The sequence below is a fragment of the Nothoprocta perdicaria genome, unplaced genomic scaffold (genome assembly GCF_003342845.1).
Source record: "Nothoprocta perdicaria isolate Ctin4 unplaced genomic scaffold, notPer1 scaffold_422, whole genome shotgun sequence".
NCBI lineage: Eukaryota > Metazoa > Chordata > Aves > Tinamiformes > Tinamidae > Nothoprocta > Nothoprocta perdicaria.
The window spans coordinates 78996-89056 of NW_020455669.1; the positions used below are offsets into that span (position 1 = coordinate 78996).

Consider the following 10061-nt stretch of genomic DNA (forward strand, 5'->3'; position numbering starts at 1 on the left):
TTTTCTAGGCATGCACCAATAACAACTCCATCAATGTTCAGTTTTACTCAGACTATTCAGAAATACTTAATACACATTCATTAATCTTAGACCAGCTAGTATTTCCCAAAGCAAATCTTACTTCCAAAACCTCTTAACGTATTGTTCCTCATGGACATTAATGTTCAGCTTGGTAATATTTATCTTGGTGTGTTGTTTCACAGCTCTACCAGTCAGAAAAAGGAACTATACTAGAAGAGGATTTAGCTCTTATCCTGAAAACTGCCATGGGGGTGTCACAGATTAATGTAACACACCTTTTTAGAGCAGTAGATGAAGAAGAAAAAGGAGAGATCACATATGGTGAGTATTTCTGGTGGATTTGAAATGTCGCAAGTGTTTTTAAATCAATATAAATTCAGACAGCCTTTACAAGTTGTGTTTTGTTAGCCTTTATCTTTTAGTCTTGCTTGTAACTACAAGTTAGTGTTTGTAACTGCAGTTAACTTTTACTACAACTTTAGTATAATTTAAGTACATAGTAAAAGTTTCCCTTAGTGGCTGTGGAATGTTTCCATAACAGAAGTGCTGGCCATTCAGCCACAGCAGCAGCCCCGGATATGTTTAGCTGTCACTTCTGCTCCTTTCCTTCTACAGTCACTAGCAGTCAGTTGGCAGGTGATGCAAATGGGGGTGGTGTTTGCGTTGCTGCTTTGAAATTTTGCTTGGAGAGAACAAAATAAAAATTACCCAACCATCAGGCCTAAAGCACAGTACAAGTTAGAATCCCTGAATCCAGAGATCTCATCCCTAAGTAGAAGCTCAGATTGCAGATAAACAAAATAGCCAAAAATAAAGTGATGATCATTTAACTAGATCAATAATGCTGGACCTGAATTGTTAGAAGTTTAGATTTTTAGCACATGCTTGGAAATGCACCAGTTGCCTGTTGTGTACTGTGTCTGTTCGCTTTGGCAGTGCTCTATTAGCTTAAGTCCTTAGGTGCACCTTGTTTCCAAGGCTGATCTAGTAATGTCTGTAAGATGGACAGTGTCAGTACCTTTCTGTAGTCATGCTACAGGTGTGCATCATAAATTATCAGAAATTCTGCCCATCTTTGAGAGCTAAATAACAACTGTGCAAGGACTCTGAAGAGTTTGGCTGACAGTAAGAAGGGAAAGCAATCTTAGTCTGTGTAGATATTCATAGATAAACATTTGTACAGAAGACTTACTAGCATATAGGGTCCTTTAAAATGTATTATCTGAATTCCCTTCTATTTGCCTGGAGATCCTGTATAGGGAAGTATATAGGAAGTGTTTATGTAGCTGAAGGAGGGAAGTAGAGGAGATTAGTGAACTAGAGTTTCCACCAAGAGCATCATTTAGTGGGGGTATGGAAGAATTTCATGCAAGTGTTGGGATTGTAGGAGGAAAACATCTGAGGTTCTTGTAGTGCATGCGCAGGCTTAATGCGTTTCTAAAAGAGTTTGACTGTAGGCCCTTTGTCACCCTTTTTGCCTCTTGCCTCTTGGTAAGCAGAAGAAAGCAAAATCACATTTTTGATCATCTGAAAAATATCTCTTTCTCTCAAGTGTAAAGCTTCCTGGTTGTCTTAAGCTTGAGCACCAAGATGAGAACTGTAATTAGAAGCATTATTGGAACAGCTTGTTCTTTGTAAATTATCATGTCCTGTGTTTCTGAGAACGTGGCAAATCCCACCCATCTTTTTCTGAGCTGTGCTCTGAAACCGTTTGGTAAAGGATTATTCCTTTATATCTTTAGGACTTGTTTCAGTAAGAGCAAAAAAGGCCTACTTAAATCTCTCAGAAACATTATCCAATTCAGCTCAGTCCTTCTTGACGTTTGAGCTTTTCATTTGTATCCAGTATTGAAAAGACAAAGGTGATGAAAAGAATGCCAGAATGTAGGTTAGGATATCTAGTGGCATATTTGTGTGGAAAAAAAATGCTTAAAGGGACTATATGTTTGTCTGAAAAGATACAGGAACCTTTTGAAGGATTATTTATAATGACATGTACAGTAAAATTCCTAGTGTTTTCCATTAGGCTCATTCCTAATGTTTATATAGTTGGTTGAGGCAGCAGTATGCCCTTGTGGTCAAGAAGGCCAACGGGATCCTGGGGTGCATTAAGAAGAGCGTCTCCAGCAGGTCGAGGGAAGTGATCATCCCCCTCTACTCAGCCCTGGTGAGGCCACATCTGGAGACTGCGTCCAGTTCTGGGCTCCCCAGGACAAGAGGGATGTGGAGCTGCTGGAGAGAGTCCAGCGCAGGGCTACCAGGATGATCAGGGGCCTGGAACATCTGCCCTGTGAGCAAAGGCTGAGAGAGCTGGGTCTGTTCAGCCTGGAGAAGAGGAGGCTGAGGGGGACCTGATCAGCGTGTATAAATACCTCAAGGGAGGCAGTGAGGAGGAGGGGGCGGCCACTGACAGGGCTAGAGGAAACGGCCACAAGCTGAAGCACCAAAAGTTCCACAGGAACTTGAGGAAAAATTTCTTGACAGTGAGGGTGACAGAGTCCTGGAACAGGCTGCCCAGGGAGGTGGTGGAGTCTCCTTCTTTGGAGATCTTTAAAACCCGCTTGGATGCAGCCCTGTGCCACGTGCTCTAGGTGACCCTGCTTGAGCAGCGGGGTTGGACTCGATGAGCTCTGGAGGTCTCTTCCAAGTTCTGTTCAAGTTCCAAGTTCAAGAACCCTTCCAGAGTTTTATTTGTTTGTTTTTTGTTTTTTTTCATGGTTGTTAATAGAATCAGCGCCACTGCGCATGTTGTTTAGGAAGAGGAATAGATTCCTGGGGCTGGCTTAAAACTTTCCTGCAAGAAAAGGAGGAAGTGTATTAACATTCCTGTTGCAGACTAGGCTGATAGGCCATTGCTGTCCTTGTTTGCTGCAGCATCACAGTGTCTTCAGTCATGTTAGTTGAATGTTTTCAAGTGTTTTGGTTCTGATGAATTAGTTTACACCTACATGTTTCAATATTATTAATACACTATTATTGTAACTACCACCACTGTAAAAAATAATTGTTGTACACTTCCTCCTTGGAAATGATCAGAGTATTAGACTCTTTGCTACAAGATTATATTATAGAATATATTGAATATGCATTAAAAATGCTGTCAAATGATTTTTTTTGTGTGTTTGTGTGTGCATTTATGTGCATTTTAGGACATGTTTAAAACCCTGTGCCATGTGGTCTAGCTGTCCCTACTGGAGCAGGGGGGTTGGACTAAATGATCTTCAGAGGTCCCTTCCAACCTCAGTCATTCTATGATTTCCATATTTTTTTTTTTTTTGTAATTTCCATTTCTTTGGTTTAAGATACTTAATTCATAGATTTTTTAGGACCTGAGTGTCATCATCTTTCATTGAAGTTGCAAGGTCCCAAATAATTTTGATCCATATACAGAGGTGGATGGCTTTCCTTTATTTATTTGTTTTCTTCCTGTTTGCAGAAGGATGAAGATTTATCCCTTGCATTCTCCTCATCCTCCCCTTTGCAAATATCAGAGGCTGCCTCTGAAAAGACATTCCCCCTCGTGCTCTGCAGTGCTGAGAGAAATGCTGTCCCAAAGGGCAAAGGACAGAAAGGAGGCTGTGGGAGTTCTCTTCTTCCATGCCAGTCCTGTTGTAGCGGAAGGGACCGAGCTTCCCTCATGTGGAAAGTTACTCCAGCTGCTGCCTGCTCTGCCCTCTAGGGAACTGGCAGCCCCTGCCTGGCCCTGAGATCTTTGGGAATAATCCAGTGGATATGAGACTCGTGTGGGCTCTAGGACGTACTACAGATGACAGAGTTAACAATGGTGTTCACATCCAGCTTTTTCCAATGTCAGCTTACATTATAAAAAGAGCTTCTTATGACTTGGATCCTGTGCAGAATGTTGATGTTTAAATCATGTCTGTAGAAACAGCCATATGGACAGATTGTAACAAAGCTGCAGTGCCTCATTTTTAACATTAAAATGGAACTTTTTGGTGCTAGGGATCTCCCCTCCCCTTTCCTGAGAGTTAATCTTGATCTCTGTAGAGTTTTATTATTATGTAATGCTAAAATCATGCTTTCATAAAGTGAGTCGTGACTTAAAATACTGTTTTAATGGAATGAGCAAGCAAAGCTGTTAAATTCTTGCAGTCAGTATCAATCCCTGAAAATTTTGAAACAGGAAGGAAGTAATGACAGCCAGGCTTAGGCTGCAGAGATTTGTTAGTGGAATTCCTTAAAGGACATGTTTGCAAAAAGATACCATAGATTTTTAAAAAAATACTAGTGTAGTTATTCACTGCAGTTCCTCAGCAGGCTGAGGGCTTCTGCCCTTCCCTCAGCGAGCAGTGAGATGCTGCATCAAAGCATGCAGTGCTCCTTGCGTGCCTGTAAGCAAGTCTGAATCAGTTTGCCCCTTGCCTGCACAGGCTGAACTGACTTGGACAGATGTGAAGGGCTTGGATCTCCTTTTGCAGCATCTCGGTAGTGAGCATGGGGGAAACTTGTGTTGAAAAGCTGGAACAAGCAGTGAGGCCAGCACTGTTTTCCAAAGCCATCTTGGAAACGATCATACTCGTTTATGCTGTATTTGAACTTCACATTTCCTTGCTCCAAAGAAGTGATACATCTAACCAAAACCTTTTTAGATGACTTCCACAGATTTGCCGAGTTGCATCCGCACTTTGCAGAAGACTACCTGTACTCCGATCCCATGGGAGATGGCAGTGGCTTGGAGACCTCGTCGCGTCCGGCTCCTAATGGCATCTGTACTGACTTCAGCCCTGAAAATGTTGAGGAGAAAATGCAGTGCTTGCAGAAGAAACTGAATTAATACTACAACTGTTACCATCCTCTCCTGGTGAGAGGATTGTCTTTTCTTGGGATTTTCATAAGTCACTCCAGCTCTACAGCAAATACCAGTTTTGTGTGTGAAAGTTCTCCCATAATACCATTCTTGGATTCATATGTGCTATATTTATTAGTATGTTCCAGGTTACTTTGGGGAAGGCGATTTTATTTTTTTCAAGTCTTTGAAAGGCAAGAATGTGAATGAGCTTCATTATTAATGTTCTTATTTAAGAGGGAGCGGCACACTTATTTATATTTTATTGGCTAGTTTCATGTACAAACTGTCGCACAAACTGTGCATGTATAAAGAAACTGTAGCTACTATGGTGTTAAGTGCACTTTGGTGATTAGTGTTTTCCCTAGTTCCAGGGATGTCTTGGGGCCAAATTTTGCTGTCCATACCTGCACAGTCTGGCCTGTTGATTGCAGTGGGGTTGCAACAAGGCAAGCACATTTTTGGCCATTTGTTTTGGTTTCAATGAAAAAAAAAAAAAAAAAAAAAAGAAAGGATTTCAAAACAATAATGAAAAAACAAGCTAAGGATTCCTTGCTTTTTATTTTTACTGTTAAGTGACAAAATTGTTTCCCTTTCAATCCATTCCATGGTAGAATGAAAAGGAAAGGCTCTCTTCCCCCTCCTCCCGCATCACCAACACTTTCTTTCTACTGTAATCTTGCAGATGCAATTAAATTTGATCTCTCTTTCCAGACTGACATATCACATGTTATTTGCAAACACATGACAAAAGTTCCTGTGCTTTTCTTTTGAAATTGGTTGAAATCATGTCGGCCTAGCATTTAAATGGGAGTCTTGTCAACAATTATATTTAATCTAAAGTCATCAGTGTGTTTTTTGCTGTGTTTTTGTGAGCTTTTTTGGTGTGTGGTTTTGTGCATGTAGATTTTATTTTTGTTTCTGTAGCAAGTTTGTAGCATGAAAGACACTGTAAAAACTTAGTTGTAGGAGCGTGAATTTGAAAAGGTTGCAATTACTCCCAAAGCAAAGTGAGCAAAAAGTTGCAGACCATCTCAATGCTAGTTAAAACGCTAGAGCAACATTAGCTATACTGTGTATGCCACAGATGTAATTTGATTTATTTTAGAACTCTTTAAAAGAAATTTAAAAGCATTTCTACTAGGGACATTTCTTATCTTTCCTCTTGAAAGCCAGATGCCTTAATTAGCTCAGAGATGAATAGAAACTCTTCAAAAAACATGGAGCTCCATGTGTTAGGAAAAATGACCAAAGCCTCCAAGAATAGGAAGAAGGTGGCTTTGTCACAAGGCAACTGGATGGCAACTCTACATCTGAACACAACTACCAGCACTTTCCTTTTTAATCACTTTGTGAGTAACCCCACAGAGGCCACATTCCAATCACAAAAATATCATTTAAAAGCTGCCATTGAGATCTAGATCTTTCCCATGTTAGTATAATCTTATATTTGAAAGAGAGGAATTTTAGCAGCAGGAAATGTGTTTATACCAGATGTGGGGGTGGGTTTTGTGTTTGGTTTTTTGTTTGTGTCTTGCTTTTAAATAGCAGGAGGTTTTTGAAACTCATTAGGCTATTGGAATGTGTCCTTGGAAATCCTTATCTGCACGTCGCAAGTTTCCAAAATGGGAAAAAATGGTTTTAATAGGAATGGTACTGGGAAAACAAAAGGTAAGAAATAAAGCTTTCTATGGAATTATTCAGAGGTATGCCCTCATTTGGAGATAAGAGTGAATTTTCTGATTTATCTAAGAAATGCATGCAAAGCTAGAGGGTTGCAGCAGGCTGGCAGGCAGGATTCAAATTTAAAAGCAGTCTTGAAAACTTGGAAAATAAGAGATGTAGCTCCACTTATGCAGCACAGGAGCAAACATCCACAGGGCACAGCGTGTTACACACAGAGGACAGTTAACTTGCTGCTGCAACAACGATGGTCATTAGAGTGGGATGCATAAAGTGCCGTCTGTGTGATGGTTCTGGTTATGAATTAAACCTTCATGGAAGTACCTATCCATGCTGGGGCATGGATATCCATGGAGTCTAGAGGGCAGAAAATATGCAGCAAAAGGTAAATCTTTAAACGAAGATGAGGAAACTGAAGGAAAATGAAGTCCTCAAATATGGAAAAAAAATGCTTTAGAGAAAAGTGGAGCAGTCTTTTGTACATGTAATTAGTAGATGTAGCCAACTTCTTTAAAAGTCAAGTAAAGCATTAGGAAAATGTGCAACACACCTAGTTAACCTTGGCAGCAGGTTGTCCGTGTGGGCTGAGGAGGCTGCCCTCGTTGGCAATTGTCAGTACAGAGCAGACGGGCAGCTTGGGCAGAGACGCTCCTGATTTTGCTGATGATGCCCCAGGATTACAGGAGTAAGGCTTCTGAAATTTGCTTTCTGATAATTCTTTTGTAAAGTGTATATTGTAGTATGCAAGGGAGGGGACACGGACTGTAGTTTTGGCATCACGTGGAACCTGTAAGCTCTCCGCTTACGGTGCTCCGCTGTGAGCCGAGGCAGCCGTCTGTGAGAGAGTCAGCTTTTGCTGTGAGCTTGGAGAGCTGAGGATTTCCAAGTGCGGGAGAGATGGGCCCTTAAACAAACATGACATCGAGTGGTGGAGATGTTTGAAAAATCCTTTGAATCAGCTTTATTCACAGAGCTGAAACTGGGCAGGAGCTGCCGTGCTGAGGAAGTCAAAGTGCTAAGCGCTGCATTTGCGTGGTGAAAAACAGGCAGTCAGGCAGAGGGACCATTTACAAAACATCTAGATTCTGTGTTCTGCATCTTGCAGCATTCACTCTTTTCCGAGGTGACTGATAGGTAGGGAGATAATGCGGTAAATATCAGGATGAAGACCTTATCAGCCTCTGGAAACATTCAGTGTCACAAAGATATTAATAAATACACTACAGATTCTGAAATCCCTTGGACTGTATTGGACTGCAGCATTAAACTGGCCTGTGGTGACAGAAAACTCTGCTACTCGGAGTTTATTGACAGCTGAGGCTCATAACACGTTGCATTAATGCAGTAATGTCTAGAACAGAAGTCACAGTCAACAGAAGTCACCTGTCACACCTGGACTGCAGAAATGCTTTAGTGGTTTCACATAACCAGTCTTTCTTAAAGGTATTATGCTATGGAGCAGCTAGGTTGTGATGCACTGCGTTTCAGCATCTTGCTGGGCGGCAGGAATAGATGTGAAAAGGCTGGACAGCTTTCTTCCCCCTCCACCAAGCCAAACTCTGGAGTATGAGTTCTTTCAATCAACACTTTTACACAAGCAACATCTTATTTTAACTGGTAATAACAGTAGCACATAAATTTATGGCAAGACGCACAAAGAAATGACGTCAGGTCCTAACAGCAGTTTCACTTAATACATAGTCCTTAAAAAAAATGCAGTGGTGTGAAGACTTCCGATGGTTGTCTTTAGTCAGGGGGTAGTGATAAATGTTTTGCTATTTCTGTGTATTAACTGCTGGCCCTTGTTACAATGCTCTTACAACAGCCTGATTTTTATCGCCTGTGAAAGAGACTCGGCCAAACCTTGTTATTCTGATACAGTATAAAAAAAAAAAAAAAAGTTAAATTTCTGAAGGAATATGGATACCAAGATCCACAAAACTTTTGAGATCCAAGATACCTAAAAAGTGTCATCTTGCCTCATTTATTTTTCTTCAAACAAAATAAAAAATCATTAAAATAAGCAAAAGCATATTTAAAAGGGTCAAAGCATGTTTAAACGATTATTTTCACTGCAGGAAGGGAAGTTCTACAGATGTCTCTGAGTGCACTGATCTAGGCAGACACCTATTGTAAAAGGTAGAATAAACAAATCTAAGGCCTTAACAGAGAAACTAGATTATATGCTTGATTTTGTACCAGTGAATTTCACTATATATAACAATGTGTTTGCTTCAGTCAGAGTCTTACTGTATCAGAAGACAAGAGTATTTTGGCTGTTTGCTAATCCCATGTTGAAAGTTTAAATCTTTAGGTGACAAGGTTGACTTGAAATTCAGGCACTTGTGTAGTAGGAAGCAATGCAACCTCTTCAGGAGCAAAGCCATAGGAAATAAGTAACAAGTTTTTTTTCCTGGCTGTTTGGGAGTTTTTATGCAGTTCAAACAGGTTTGTTAGCTAGTTTAAGCATAGAGCTAGATGGGAACTATATGGTTTTATTCATAGTATTATGTAGTAAGTATTTGTGTTATTTTTCCAGGAAACAAATTGTGGTACTTCAACATTTGAATAGTTTGATAAATTTTCTGAACACGATATATTTTTATCATCAATGAGTTTCCTTCTAAGGCTATCTTTGAATTTGCCGTTAAATTATTTTTGTCTTACCTTATCACATGGGAATAACAGTTTCACAGTATTTAACTATGATTCGTTTTTCTGCTCCTTCAAAAGGGCTTAACAGACATTGCAGAGCTTGAGTGGGGTGTGCTATAGGTGTGTGCCATGGCCTCATAGACTATATAAACACAATTTTACAATTATTTTGGGACTTCAGCTCATTTCTGTTAATTTTAACCAAGTCAGATTAATTTGCCCTCTGGGTCAGTGTGGGTCATGTGACCTTCTGAAATGTGGGGCTGTTGCTCTCTGTTGAGTTGGAAGTTACTAGAAACTTGGTTTCTAGCATCATTCCCAGGAGTGCTACGGAGTGAAGTCAAAAATTACAGATGTGTTGGACAAGCATTTTGCATTAGCAAACTTGTATCACAATACAGGCATTTCCTGTTAACTGAGCATGTCAGGTGATCGATTGCTTAGATGTCTGGCTAATATTTCATCTCATTTTGAACATGTTAATTGCCTATTTGCTCTGCCTAGATTGTTACCCAAAAAAAAAAAAAAAAAGAGGAAGACTAGGTTCATCAGCTTGAAAAGGAAGGTAAGAATTTGTAACCAGTGCTGTTCAATTCAGCCAGTCCCCAGGATCTGGTTCACAGATGAACAGGAAGGCAGGTAGAGATTAAACGAGCTGTTCTTCAGTCAGATTATGATTTCTTGAAAATACTTCAAAGTTGTGCATCTAGGTGACTGTTCGCATCACAACAGCCAGTGATGCTTGCCTGTAAAGACCTGAAAAAAATACACAGACCATGAAGAGAACCTTGAAAGACAATCTTAAAGGTAAAATTCTCCAGCAGTGCCTGCAAGGAACTAATACTACTGTTGTGTGCTATAGCCAAGACACAAAACAACAAATTAGTAACCTTTG

General features: G+C 40.2%; 1 protein-coding gene across 2 annotated transcripts in view; it reads left to right on the forward strand.

Annotated features, from left to right (window-relative positions):
• Window positions 1-5300, forward strand: part of LPCAT1 (lysophosphatidylcholine acyltransferase 1) — a 46314-nt gene extending 41014 nt beyond the window's left edge. For both annotated transcript variants that reach the window (XM_026046160.1, XM_026046161.1), the window contains 2 exons: window positions 204-342; window positions 4632-5300. In XM_026046160.1, the coding sequence (XP_025901945.1) occupies window positions 204-342; window positions 4632-4816 (324 nt within the window). In that variant the 3' untranslated portion in view covers window positions 4817-5300. The remainder of the gene's footprint in view (window positions 1-203; window positions 343-4631) is intronic.
• The last annotated feature ends 4761 nt before the right edge of the window (window positions 5301-10061 follow it).